The sequence below is a fragment of the Bactrocera neohumeralis genome, chromosome 2 (assembly GCF_024586455.1).
Source record: "Bactrocera neohumeralis isolate Rockhampton chromosome 2, APGP_CSIRO_Bneo_wtdbg2-racon-allhic-juicebox.fasta_v2, whole genome shotgun sequence".
Classification (NCBI taxonomy): domain Eukaryota; kingdom Metazoa; phylum Arthropoda; class Insecta; order Diptera; family Tephritidae; genus Bactrocera; species Bactrocera neohumeralis.
Window position 1 is genome coordinate 67,130,823 of NC_065919.1, and position 14,001 is coordinate 67,144,823.

General features: G+C 34.5%; 1 protein-coding gene across 3 annotated transcripts; it reads right to left on the bottom strand.

Annotated features, from left to right (window-relative positions):
• Positions 1 to 4: 4 nt before the first annotated feature.
• On the bottom strand, positions 5 to 13,794 carry LOC126766972 (ecdysteroid-regulated 16 kDa protein). 3 transcript variants are annotated; one of them, XM_050484621.1, is made up of 4 exons: positions 7,493 to 7,793; positions 7,346 to 7,460; positions 654 to 774; positions 5 to 592 (listed from the first exon to the last, which is right to left on the bottom strand). In XM_050484621.1, exons 3-4 carry the CDS (start codon positions 736 to 738, stop codon positions 198 to 200), a joined length of 480 nt encoding a protein of 159 aa, XP_050340578.1. In that variant the 5' UTR covers positions 739 to 774; positions 7,346 to 7,460; positions 7,493 to 7,793; the 3' UTR covers positions 5 to 197. The 3 variants fall into 3 exon arrangements, with proteins under 3 accessions (XP_050340578.1, XP_050340582.1, XP_050340575.1); XM_050484625.1 differs by lacking the exons at positions 7,346 to 7,460; positions 7,493 to 7,793 and adding an exon at positions 13,680 to 13,794; XM_050484618.1 differs by having other exon boundaries at positions 7,346 to 7,793.
• Positions 13,795 to 14,001: the final 207 nt, after the last annotated feature.

Consider the following 14,001-nt stretch of genomic DNA (forward strand, 5'->3'; position numbering starts at 1 on the left):
AAAATACAAAAGTAATTTGTTTTATTAAAACTATTAACATAATATTATACAAATATTTATGTAAGAGTGCCACGACAAGCTCCACAATACCGTTATTTGGTATAAAGAAATTCTTACCCAAATATTTTCATTATTTTAATACAGTTATGTAAGTAAGTAACACTATTTAATTTTAAAACTTCTTTCCCCACCAACATTTACGACTTAATCTTAGCCGGTATTTGGAAGCATACAGCATCACCCTGCTTATCACCCAAACCCCAGTGTATGACCAAATTAACAGTCGGATAGATTGGCAGTATTTTGAAGCTATTCTTGTAGGTGTACGTCTCACCGGCTTTCAATGGGCAGCCCACCTTCTCTTTGCCCTCGGCATCGTAGATGTACGGACAGGCGCTGGTGCCATAATAGCCGGGAAACGGTAGTGGTACGTCCAAAATAATACCCTGTATATCGGAATTGAGTTCGTTAAAGTCACGTTCTGGTTTGATCTTCATCTCAATGCTGGCCTCGGTGTTGCGCTTGAGTGTGCACTTATTTTTGGGACAATTCGAGATGGTTACCTCATCCGCGGTTAAGGCGCGTGCAGCCGCTGCAATAAAAATATATTACTAATTTTTATTGTTTGTTATATTTTGTTTGTTGGTACTTACACTTGGGACATTTTCTCACTTCGGTGGCATTCGTCAGCGCAAAGAGCACAATGAAAATGGTAGCTGTGCTGATGTAGGACTTCATTTTGATGGATTTCCTTTACTGATTTTCAGTTAGATTCTGGAAGTAAAAAAAAGTAAATAAAGATTATATACTTATATTAATTTTTTTTTTCAATAAATATTATGTACGTATAAGATTTTGGAAACGCTATATTTTTTGAGAAATTATTTTTTATTAATTTTTTTTTAAATTTATATTTCCAAAATATTTTCACTAGAAAAACCGCTTATCTCAAAACTTCTGTTTCTTTAGTGGCGTAGACACCGCCTACAAGGTTAAAGCCGAGTTTACAACAGAGCAGAGTTCTTCTTCCTTTTAGCTGTTTGGCGTTAATCGGAGTGTAGCCAGGCCCTTCTACACCTGATCTTTGCAACGGAGTTGAGGTCTTCCTTCGGCGGATACTGCTTCGAATACTACTCGCTGGAATGTTTTCACCCATTCGAATGACATGACCTAGCCAGCGTAACCGCTGTCTCTTAATTCGCTGAACTATGGCGTCGCTTGCTCTCTCGTAAACTCGTAACCCCGACTCATCAGATGTTGTCATCGTCCATGCCTCTGCACCATATAGCAGGACGTGGATGATGAATGATTCATAGAGTTTGGTCTTTGTTCGTCGAAAGAGGACTGTACTTCTCAATTGCCTACTCAGTCCTAAGTAGCATCTGTTGAAAAAAGTTATTTTGCGTTGGATTTCGAGGCTGATGTTGTGGTTGGTGTTTCACGATCCATCACCTGTCACATGGTCGTAAACGTGAAGCACCGTAATCGTGCTTTTAGACTTTTCTTTCGTTCCGGAACGAGAACTGATTTTGGACGACCTTCTCGAATTTCATGTTGGAGTGATGTACGACCTCGATTGTATTTGCCATACCATCAATAAACGCACTGCCTTTATGGTCATAAATTTAATTAAGTTCATCCATGTACTCTTGATGAGTTAATCTACGTCAAAATGGTTAATTCCATTTTTTGGTTGAGTGGAATATTTTAAGTTACTGTAAACAACACAAATAGCGTACTTATGTCAAAACGTTCTGTGTCTGGATACCATCAAAAATGTCAAACTTTGCAATAAAGTTGTGAGTTGGCAGATAGCAACACTACGGTTGTCAAATCCCGAATTATAAAAGGAAAACTACATATTTTAAAAATTTGATTTTCGATTTAGGCACTTGTTGTGTTAAATCATGGATTTAATCCTACGCAGTAACTGGAATTTTTCCGACAATTTGGAGTAATTTTTTTCATATGTAATACAGATGCTCTATATAAACATGTGAATAAAGGGAGGCCTTCTTCAATCAATATTAATTATTCTCCGATAGAATATGTATATATGTATTTTCTAACCTACTATTATTATCCACTTATTTTTTATTTTCTTATATGCCCTTTACATATATTTTCTACAAGTAATTATTGGTTTTGTTTTTGTTTGCGGTCATAAAACTAAGCGGTTTTTAATTATTCCTAGAATTCTGAGAAGTTTACACTTTTACAACCAATTGAACCACAACTTTTTCATTACTTTCGAGACCTTTTATAACAGTAGTTTAGCTCAACCGCAATTACTCAGAGAAGTGGAAATAATTGATAATGTGATATTAAATGGAAAATATAATTATAGCGATCGCATTTTTAGAAGGTACATTCACAGTTTTTCTATCAAAATATATTAAATTAAGGGTCAGTACATTAATATGAAACTATGAACTTCAGAACTCATTAAAATTCATATTTTTAAAAGTGAAATTTAAATTTGAACTATATATATCAATATATTGCATATTATCTTAACCCACTATAAAACTCTAATTAATTTTTTTTTGATAATTCGATAGTTTAGTTATTCAAAAATATCTCCCTAAAGGATTTCAGATATCGACATTCGAAATAATCAAAAATCTACTTTTTTTATTTTTCAGTTGACCACAAGGTTAGAAAGTACAAGCTTTTTTACACACTCTACTTCAAGGACGCATTGGATAGGCTTGAGATAGGTTAGCTTAGGTAAGTTCGTAGGGTGAATCCGCAATTGACATATCTTCCGATTGTCTCTTCCCTGGGTCCCTTAGATACCAAGCTTTCCTAAGTCTAATAACAGCCTTCACCGTCAAACACGTAAATGGTGTTCAGGATTTTTTCTTTTATCAAAGGAGCCTCATTGTCTGCATAGGCAACCACCTGGCAGCTTCGTTTCTCAAGTTCCAACAAAAGTTAGTTCACTACTAGGATCCAGAGCAAAGGGTTACCCCTATATACTTTCCGAATTGTCCATGCACTTCCGAAATCCGCCAAAACCGTTCTGTCGCAAAAGAGACTGTAGATGATATGCTTAAGATTAGCTTCGAGCACAAACTCATTTAGAGCTCCAATAATCGCCTCTGGCCGCATGTTGTTGACAGCCCCGTCGATATTCAGAAAGGTATCCACAGCATTGTATTTGTGTATAATGCATTACCGAGTGCTTGGCAGTGTCGACTGTCCTACCTATGCTAAAGGCATGCTGAACACTTAATAGCCTGTTTCTTGGAATACGACCCCTACTATACAAGTCCATAAGCTTAGAGAGACGTTTTTCAATAGAAACGAGAGAGCCTAAAAGCCTAAAATTCTTAGCAGTGAGATGAGAGCTTTTACCGGCCTTCGGGACGAACGCCACTGCCTCCAAATCACCGAAATATGACCAATTGGAGTAGCCATGGCGACTTCTCACTACTCTTAGTCTAATTTCCAGACCTATTTCCCAGATAACCCAGGATTTAAGTTCTATATTATGACAGTTCTCTACGCTTTCTCCAAGATGACCTTTCGGCCTTCCTGATCCGTTTTAAAAAACGGCCAGAACTGATCAACAGAAAGGGCTTCGTCTTCCATCACGACAACGCTAGACCAGACACATCTTTGATGAGTCGGCAAAAACTGGAAAAGCTTGGCTGGAAAGTTTTGATGCATCCACTATATAGCTCTGACCTTGCACCATCGGACTACCATTTGTTTCGGTCAATGCAGAACTCCATTAATGGAGTAAAGTTGGCTTCAAGAGAAGCCTCTGAAAATTACTTGTCGCAGTTTTTCGCCGAGAAACTAGAAAAGTTTTACACTGATGGAATAATCTCTCTAGCCTAAAAATGGCAAAAAGTGGTCTACAAAACTGGTACATATTTGGTTCTTTAAAGTTCATTATAAATACAAAACAAAAAATAAGTTGAAATTTGATTAGAAATACGAAAAGATCTTTTCGACTACCCAATATGTATCTTAGTCTAAACCTTTATGTTCACTAAAAGTTTAATGAACTGTCTTATAAAAGACCGAAATCAAGTGAAAGCTTCGCTCGTAGAACATTTAAATTGTCAATGTGTTATTGTTTTTGCCGCCACTGTGCAAGTACTTTTAATTAGTTGCTTATTTACAGCTTTAAATCACGACATATTTACATACAATTAAATCTGATTAATATTGCTAATAAAGAACTTAATCGTTTTTTGACTGGCATATAGTTGAACAGAAATCTGCCATTAGAGATGCAAGCAATTTATTTGTGTTTGCAATGAGTTTATTTGTAATAAATTATGCCAGCTTTCATTGCGGTTTATCTTAGAATAATTACATGCATTTACAAACCGACATTTTTAAGTACGAAGTTTTTTATTGCAAACACTTTTTTTCTGCCAACAGCTCTGACGTTAATGAATTATAATATTGGCTTCCTAATGAGTTTTTAAAAAATTAGAAAATTGTTATTTTACAGTTTACATGTTTAGTTAGGTGGCTTTAGTTGTAAAAACTGCACTTAGCAGGAAGCTTATATAACATTCCATTTGTTTGGGTGTGTACAGTGAGTCATCATAGTATGCATACAAAGTGAATAATATTTTATTGCTATTTTGTTGCTACTAAATTATTTGTGTGATTGTTGTTTGTAAACATTTTTACCAAAGAGATTATCATCTGATCAAATTTGAAACGGACTGATGCAATTGTACAGCGGGCGCAAGCCGATAGACATTTTTTTCTTTGATTGATACAATCTCTTTTTTGTTCATACTATAGAAGATGATCTTTATAAATATGTCAATTAATGTATGTTTGTCAAATGTAAGTTTACAATGCAAAGATGCAGAAGTGAGAAGAAGAGGAATCCATTCTTTTATCAACACAAATATTTGAGTGTCGCAAAGCATTCAGCGCAGTTCGTGAAGTCATTGAAAACTTGCCTTATGCGAGAGACATAGAGACAGAAAATTGTGGTTAATGTTTTGGGTATGAAGCGCGTCATTGCTAAACCAAAATACCTGAATCTGTCGAAAAAGATACTAGAAGTGCCAAGCGTAGACTACCACCAAAATGCGTGAATCTTTTGCTAAAACGATGTCGAACAGAGATCACAAAAGAGTTGCTTAGTGCTCTAAAAATGCCTTGAAACCGAAAAAACTAAAAATCGCTGAAGGCATTGATGGCCTTTTCAGTCAATGCTTATAACGAGGGTACGGAAAATTGAATTTAATATTGGCATTATTGTATTGGCTCAAAAATAGCATATTTTGAAGCCGATAACAAAGATTTGTATTAAAATAATGTAGTTTATTAGTTTTTTGTCAGTCCGAGTGAGATTTGATCAGTTGGTACTTATGAAAAATCAATACAATACATCTCTTATAGTCTGAATTCTGTTGGTTGAACGAAAAAAATAGTTATCGAAAAATCGATGTTTCTAAAATATATATATATTTGGATGGAGGATGGAGCCATGTGTAGAAGCTCGCGTAAGTGAGGAAAGTTCTCTGAGCTCCATTCACTTGGGAGTGGCCAGAAACGATTCCTTTACATATGGCTCAAGTAGCTCACAATTTCGGGTCTTAGACCAAGTATATTCTGGGTAGCCAAAAAACATCCGTTTGAAGGCGAGCTAAAGTGAGATGGCGAAACATCCCCTCACCAGAGTTGTGTGCTGGGTTTGGCACCCACCAAGTAGAAACACTACCATTGAAAGGAAAAAACCAGTCTTTTGATGACGAACCCTGCAAACGTGTTTAGGATTATGAGTATTAACACCAACAACAATGTCAGGCTCGAAATCCAACGCAGAATAACTATTGGGAACAGGTAGGCAATTGAGAAGTAAAGTCATTATTCCCTGCCAGCTATATGGTGCAGAGGCATGGACTATGACAACATCTGATGAATCGACGTTATGGGTTTTCAGCGAAAGATTTATGGTCCCTTGCGCATTGGCCACGGCGAATACCGCATTCGATGAAACGATGAATTGTATGAGATATACGAAGACCTCTGTCAATGGTCAGCGAATTAAAAGACAGCTCTGAAAGTTTTCAACGCAGTACCCACCGGGGGAAGCAGAGAAAGTGGAAGACCTCCACTTCGTTGGAAAGGCCACACGGAGAAGGACCTGGCTTCGCTTGGAATCTCCAATTGGCGCCAAAAAGCGAAAAGGAATGGCGACAAGCGCGCTGTTGTAAACTCGGCTACAACCGCGTAAGCGGTGACTACGCCAATAAAGAAGAAGATATAATTTAAAAATATATATTATCTAATATTTAATATATAAGAGACTTATATAACCTTTATTATAAGCAAATTTACTTTTTTTGATAATTCATTGAGTACAGTTCAAGAAATTATCGAAGAGAACCTTAAAAATGCAAAAGCACAATTTCAAGAAGAAAAGTGAATTATAATGTATAAAATACTCTTCTTTTCGTCCCATTGCTAACAAATATACCGTTTATTGAAAAACTAAAATTATACATATTTTAAGTGCTAAAAGCTCTAAAATTTATTTAAAACCATGAGTAAAATAATATTGGTAGTCGAAAAAGTCTTTTCGTATTTTGTCAATAGATGTCGTTACAGTCGTACTATAGTATCTCCAGTACTATCAACCACATTGTGCCATACCATACTATATGGTTGGAAAGGTGAGATCTTAAACTTTATTTAACCAGTGAAATTAACTTCGGGAAAGTTGAAAAAAAAGTTACAGTAGTGTTGTTAAAAAGGGAAGAATGCCACAGAAGACACCAATAAAATTTGTGAAGTTTACGGAGACGATGCTAACTATGTACTATATATCAGTTCGTATAGCACAACAATGTTTCGCTCGCTTCCGTTCTGTAAATTTCAAAATTTCGATTTACACTGATGAAAGTTTCACTCTGATGGTATAATGTATTTAACGTAAAAATGGCAAAAAGTGGTCAATTTATTATTATACATATAAAAAAAAATAAGTTGAAGTTTGATTAGAAATACGAAAAGACTTTTTCGACGAAATAAAAAAAAATATTTCTGAAGCAAATAAATCTGTTCAAAATTGCGACATATAACCAAATGCAATGAATTTCTAAGCAAATTTTTGTGTTGCCGTGTTTAATTTCATTCATAATTCATTGAAAAAATCCCGGAACAGTGCAAGTCTGCGCTAATTTGATGCTATCTATCGATTAATTCGCTCACTTTATGGAAACATCGTTGTTTTACATGCACATAAAAATAAATACAAAAATATTTAAATATATATGTATATGTATGTGTAAATAAAATTGTATATATGTATATACCATATCACCATTATTATATATTTAAAATATTTGCACTTCACCTTTAAAAGTTAGTTTAGTTTTCAGTTTCTTTTTAAAACGCGCTCAGTGATTTTAATAGCGGACTTCCGTCAGCGGTACGAAGTAGCGTTTCACAAGGCAAAATAAGTAAACAAACTGAACCGTTATATACTTTTAATTATGATTACTATTTGCTTTAGTTAACTTGTTTATACTTTTTATTTTCATTCAAAAATGCTTTTCTTTTAATGCTCCTTTATATAATATACTTATGCGCTTATATATATATGCCATTTAATTCAAAAATCGTAAACTTCATTAAAAAATTGCGCAATATTGCTTGCTTTTCTTTATTTATCGCTAACAATTCGAACCGGTGTACTGTTGTACGTGTTTTGGAGGGGGAAAAACGAAAGACTTAAGACACACACGCGCGTTCTCACAGCTAACAACACGTTGCGACTGTTGTATGTGTACAACTGAACTGAAGCGGCTGCTTTGGTGACTTGAATATTTATAGACAATAATGTCGGCTGGCTTATAGACATACCAGCACATATATGTATAATACATATATAAAAGTAATGCATTTACATATACAAAAGCATATATAGTACGAGTATCTACATATATGAACACTTGAGGTGTTTTGATTGCTCATCGGAGGGCCTGGGACGCGTCGGATTTTTACTTAACTACATATATCTATGCTTTCGATATACAGAGAATCTTACATAGCTATATAAACAAAGAGATCATCGCCGGTAAATCTATGAAAATATAGACTGTGAGTATATTGGAATCTATGCAGCGTGTGAAAAATAAAAGCAGAGAACAAGGAAGGTGTGTTGTAAGCCGAGCATACGGATTAGAGGTGCTGTAAAAAGGTATGCAAGGCATGAGTGCAAGAATATAATCTAAATTTGCATAAATATTAGAGAAAAATTGTTTGTGCATTTAGATTTGACTCGGTGAATAGAAGACTCATCTGCGGACAAGTATTTAAAAACTTTGTCAGGTTTATTTCTATGTAAGTAAATAATAAATATATATATAAATAAATAAAAAAATATATATAAATAAATAAATAAATATAAATAAATAATAGTACTTGTTTTGAATCCCTTATACAGTGTTTAAAATAATTATTCTCAGTTTTTAGAGTAACTAAACTATATGCAATCTAGTAATGTGCTAACCATTTTTCTCCTTTCCTTTCAGGAGAACCATTTGTTAAAAAAAATCAATCGCGTCATCAGCAATCAGTTTTAAATCAAACTCGTTTACATTTCTAATTGTGAGCCATATAAGCAATTTACTTTAATTACCTAAGTAAATGTTTCATTACAACTACTTTTTGTATCAATTACTTCATTGTTCGCCAGGTTTAAAGGGAAAATTATTCGCTGTTATAACTGTTTGTGCTACAACAGGTTTAAAAAAATATATATTTACAGCTAAAGCGAAGCTATAATACCCTTCACAGGTGTATTTCCTATAGCATGAAAGTGTATGAAAATATTTACATCTTGATTTTGCTTGGCCAGTTTATGTGGGAGCTATATGCTATAGTGGCCCGAACTGAAGAAATTCTTCAGATATTGTATGTTTGCTTTGGACAATAATCCTTGCAAAATTTCGTGAAGATATCACGCCAAATAAAAAAATTTTCCTTACCAGTACTCGATTTTGATTGATCAGTTTGTATGGCAGCTATACGCTATAGTAATCCGATATAAATAATTTCTTCCCATATTATGCCATTGTCTTGGAAAATAATCTACGCGAAATTTCATAAAGATATCTTGTCAAATAAAAAAGTTTTCCATACAATAACGCGATTTTTATCGGTCAGTTTGTATGACAGCTATATGCTATAGTAATCCGATATCAGCGGTTCCGACAAATGAGCAGCGACTTGGGGAGAAAAAGACGTGTGCAAAATTTCAGAACGATATCTCGATAAGTAAGGGACTAGTTCGTGACGCACATGGCTTAATCGACTCAGCTCGTGACGGCGATATATAATATGTAGTATACTAGCGAACCCATTCACGCGTTGCTGTGGCTAAATTTTTTGTTATATTACATTGTTGTAAACTCTTCACGGGGAACATTTACCCCTTAATACAATGAAATTATTATGTACGAACGAAGACGGAAACGTTAAAGCTGGCATAAGAATCCACTGGATTGCAATTTGGAAGGGAAGGACTTTTAATACGATTACAAAATTGATTTATCGTCTTTAAGGATTATTCAAATTTTGAATTAAACGAATCTAACTGGAAAATCCGTATGCATATATACGCTCATGCAACATATGTATGTATGTATGAAGGATATTTATCGTCATTGAAAAGCTAAACGAACTGAAACTGGCTATATCGTAGAATTGGAATACGTGGCAACAGGACCACTTCACCTTTAAACTTTCCAGATAATATGGTTGCTTCAAGAATATTTCCGGTGATCATTTTGATAGCCAAACTTGCACCATTGCATAATGGATTCTAATTACGCAGGAGAAAAATAGGTGAACCATTCTTTAATCGAAGATTATGTGGTGGCATTCCGGGTATATCTAGTGAATTTCAAAATTCAATAGGAAAATTTACACTTTCATTTTCATTAAGAACAGTATCGATTGATTTAAAAAACATCAGATCGCCTGGTAACAACTTTTGAATTTGGAAGTTGATTTCGTCAACATCAACATTTTCGGCTGCCAAAATAGCCCGCTCACTGACACAGTTATGATTCAAGTAATTACTATGTATATTCGGAAAAATACTCTGAATCAAGCACGCTTGCGCCGTGCCTCTCTGCTTCGAGCGTTGTTGAGGTCTTTGTCTATTATTTGACAGTCACAATTATCCGTTAGCTCCAAAATATTCTAACAGATGACGTTAACTGTTGACTGGATTGAGTAAGTATGTTAAAAACACAAATTTCTGTCAAATAATAGACGAATAATATACAAATAATTTGCAATAATATAATATTGCGAGTATAAATTGAGATGTAAGCTATCCTATCATCTAAGTTGGACCAAATTACATGTACAGTATATGCCAACTTTCATGAATATCAGTTGACTCGTTTTTGAGTTCATTCGGAACATACACACGTACACTGGATGTCAAAAAAAAGGAGAACAATTAATGAGATATCGAGAAACTGGCGATTATTTTTAACAGCTTTTCCCAGAAAACTAGTTTTCGCACGTTAGCTCCCTTTTCGTAGACCAGGTCACATATTAAGATATTTCATAGAATTTCTGAAATTTCTTGTTGGGTGCTACAAACGACGCGAACTTAAAATACTCTGTTAATGGTATAAAAACCACTAAATCTAGTTCATATACCTCATTATAGGCATATAATAAACAAACTTATAAAATTATAATATATGAGACGAAAATAATAATGTGACTAATTTTTGGTATAAACTTTCCTAATTATTAGAAAAAAGGGAAAAAAGTAACGTACCGCTGTAAATTTCCCTTAAACTGCCTGTAAAAAGTGAAATTGTCTAAATCATGTAGTTAGTGATAATGAGAAGGTATGTCATTGCTATATGATGCCCTACATAGCGCAGGTTTTTGCTGCAAGCTTTATGCGTTCTTCACGCCTCACAATTAGCTAAATGCCTATAATTTGCTTTTCTCTCGCTTTAGTTCAATATTTTGCTAATTTCAAAGTCATAATCGTTAGCGCGTTAAAGTCGAAGCACTTTTGCAAGGGCAGTCTAACTAACGCTATCAAATATGTATGTGTATATATAAGAGAAATATTCTCATAATTTTAGATTATGAGAATAATTCAGTTTATAATATAAAATGAATTACTAAGACATATTGAGCGAAGATCAAGATCTTCATCAAATTTTACTGAGATCATTCCTTTATAGAGTGATGTAAGAGTAGACATTATCAAGTTAATGAGATCTACGGAGCACGAAGAAGCTAAGAATGTACGTTTTTCACTTTTGGTAGAAAAACACAAAAAATTCTGAATTAATTTTCTTCTTTTCGATATATGTACATACATATGTATATGTGGTAAAATTGAAAATAGATGTTCTCATATTCAGCCTAAAGTTCAATTTTTGAATTAAAACAAAAGCAGAGGCACAAAATCCTATCATCTTTCCTAATTTGAAATAACTCAATACTCCTACGTACGAGCGATAGGAAGCATGCTTGCAAACTTTTTCGAAATATTTCGAAATTAATTCAACGTCATAAATCAAACGAACTGTCAAACTTTCATAGTAATTGTAAACAGAGACTTCTCTCTTTTCTCTCATGAATCACGGCATCTTTTTAATGTCAAACGCACTTCAAAAAAAGTTTTACGAAATTATTGCTGTCAAGTAGGGGATATGTGACATGACTTTAGAAACAAGGAATGTCAAACTTCCTAATATCGAATTAGCTCTTTTGGAGCTATCTTGATAATCATTAAGCTTATAAAGGAAATTTTTGCATACTGAAAACTAGTTTCGGATAATTTAAATATTTATGCTTTTTCCAAACTTTTTGATAGCTTTTTTTCAGAAGCCTTTTTTTTGAAAGATCACACGTGACACGTCGTGTCAAGCTGTCATGATATTTTTGTTCGGTATTAATTGGCATTTCATCAAGGAAATCCTTGGCTTGTCTGAACAACTTTTACAAATTGTTCAACTTTGGTCCACTGAGAGTAGTACTATTCGCAACACCATCAACCATCTTGAAACCCGGCATATAATATTCGACCGATTAGACTGCGTTCATCACGCAGTGAAGAAAATATAGCAGCCGTAGTTGAGAGTGTACACGAAGACCGGGGAGAGTCGATTCGGCGCCGTTCGTAGCAACTCGGACTGACTAACTGTGGAACAACTTGGCGCATTTTACGACCAGGCCTTAAATTGATAGCGTACAAAATACAGATTGTGCAAGAACTGAAGTCGCTTGACCTGCCCCTGCGACATCCATATTTCTTCAAAAGTGATGCCTGTGAGAAAGTAACCGACAACCGACTATTTGATACCTGAAATCGTAGCTTGTGATCTCGGCGGCATTTGATTACAACAAGACGGCGCTACTTACCACAATCGCATCAATCAATGGAATGGCGTTTTGGTTTTGCCGGTCGATTGGTCACCAAGATCGTATGATATCACACCGTTAGACTTTTTCCTGTCAGGATATGTAAAGTCTGAAGAGTTTGCGCACAATCTCGCTTCGATTCAGTCTTTAGAAGAAAGCAGCATGCGTGTCATTCGCCATTTACCAGTCGAAATGCTCGAAGCCCGAAAATTTGACTCAACGGATGGCCCATCTGAGACGTAGCCGTGGCCAACATTTCGAAGAGACAATCTTCACAAACAAAATACCAAAGAATGTTCTTTCGAATGATAATAAACATTCTCCATTAAATTTCAAGTTTGTGTGCTTCTTCTTTAAAAAAGTGGGGAACCTCGAAATGGATCGCCCTTATAATGCAATGCAATGTAAAAACTATTTCAAGATCGGAGTCCTGTGGCCACTATTTTATAAAAAAGCAGGAAAAAAGTTAATCGGAAACACAAATGCTTGTCTTATAACGATAAAGGGTATACAAAGATTTTTATATGGAGTTGATCTTTCGGTCTGTATGACAGCGATATGGCTATAGTGGTTTAATAACGCCGATGCCAGCACAGCTTCTTGGATCGAAAAGGGCTTATGCAAAATTTCAGCTCAAAATCTCAAAAATGAGAGACTTGTTCACTCGTTAAACTATAAAGTAATTCAACTTTTTAAACATTCAGTGCACATATCTTTCTCAAACTGCGCGCTGACTATCAATTACTTTCCGCTATATGTATGTATAGTGCATACAGTATAATTATGTATGTAAATATAAATATTATGTACTCCAAACGGTATGTATAAGTTCTATGTAAAATATTCTAGTTTTTGCCGGAAGTAGCAAAGTGGCCGGAACTATTTGAAACTTGTGCCTTTTCCGTCTTCCATTTACAGCCGGTGGAATTGTTTACATTACTTATTAGTTATTAGCATAGTGCTAATTTAATCACTTATGATTTAAATAACTAAACGAAGTGTAAACACATTCTTCATACTCTGAAACGCACTTGTTTGTATCTAAATGGAAATAATATTAAATTGAATATTTTCTTACATTTTTTTGAACATTTTTTTATAGTTAAATATATTTGAATTATTTTAATTTTTGTTGTTAATTTTTATACTTCGTTTTTAAAACTTTTGCGCGAATTTCTCAAAACCAGTTTGCGATTTTTTATATATTTTTTTCCATAAACTCTAGACATTTAAAGCCATCCCAAATAAACACTGTTAGTAACCTTGAATTTTCCTACCAAAATCTGTGTATGTTTATTTGTTGTTTTTGTGCCAAGCACTGCTGCGGCCTTCTTACTGAACGGCTTGAAAACTCGTATCGAACTGAAGCCACAATTTCAACAAAAGCTGGCAATTGGTTCGAGTTGCGTGGCTCTCAGCGTTTAAGTACGTCTTGAGCTTTTTACACAAATCATAAAAATCCATATAAATATTTGTATGCATGTAGATACTCTAGAGTATTTGTATAGAGTTGTATGTTTGTTTACTTATAAATATTTGTAAATAAATATAAATAAAAGACGCTGGCTTTAGTTCAAAGAAACTGGCGAAAAGCAAGTG

What these genes read in the sequence shown, in the direction of transcription:
- LOC126766972 (XM_050484625.1), bottom strand. Translation starts at nt 738, where the DNA reads ATGAAGTCCTACATCAGCACAGCTACCATTTTCATTGTGCTCTTTGCG. An exon ending in AGTGAGAAAATGTCCCAAGT is followed by an intron (nt 593 to 653) that starts GTAAGTACCAAC and finishes TTTTTATTGCAG; the next exon opens with CGGCTGCACGCGCCTTAACC.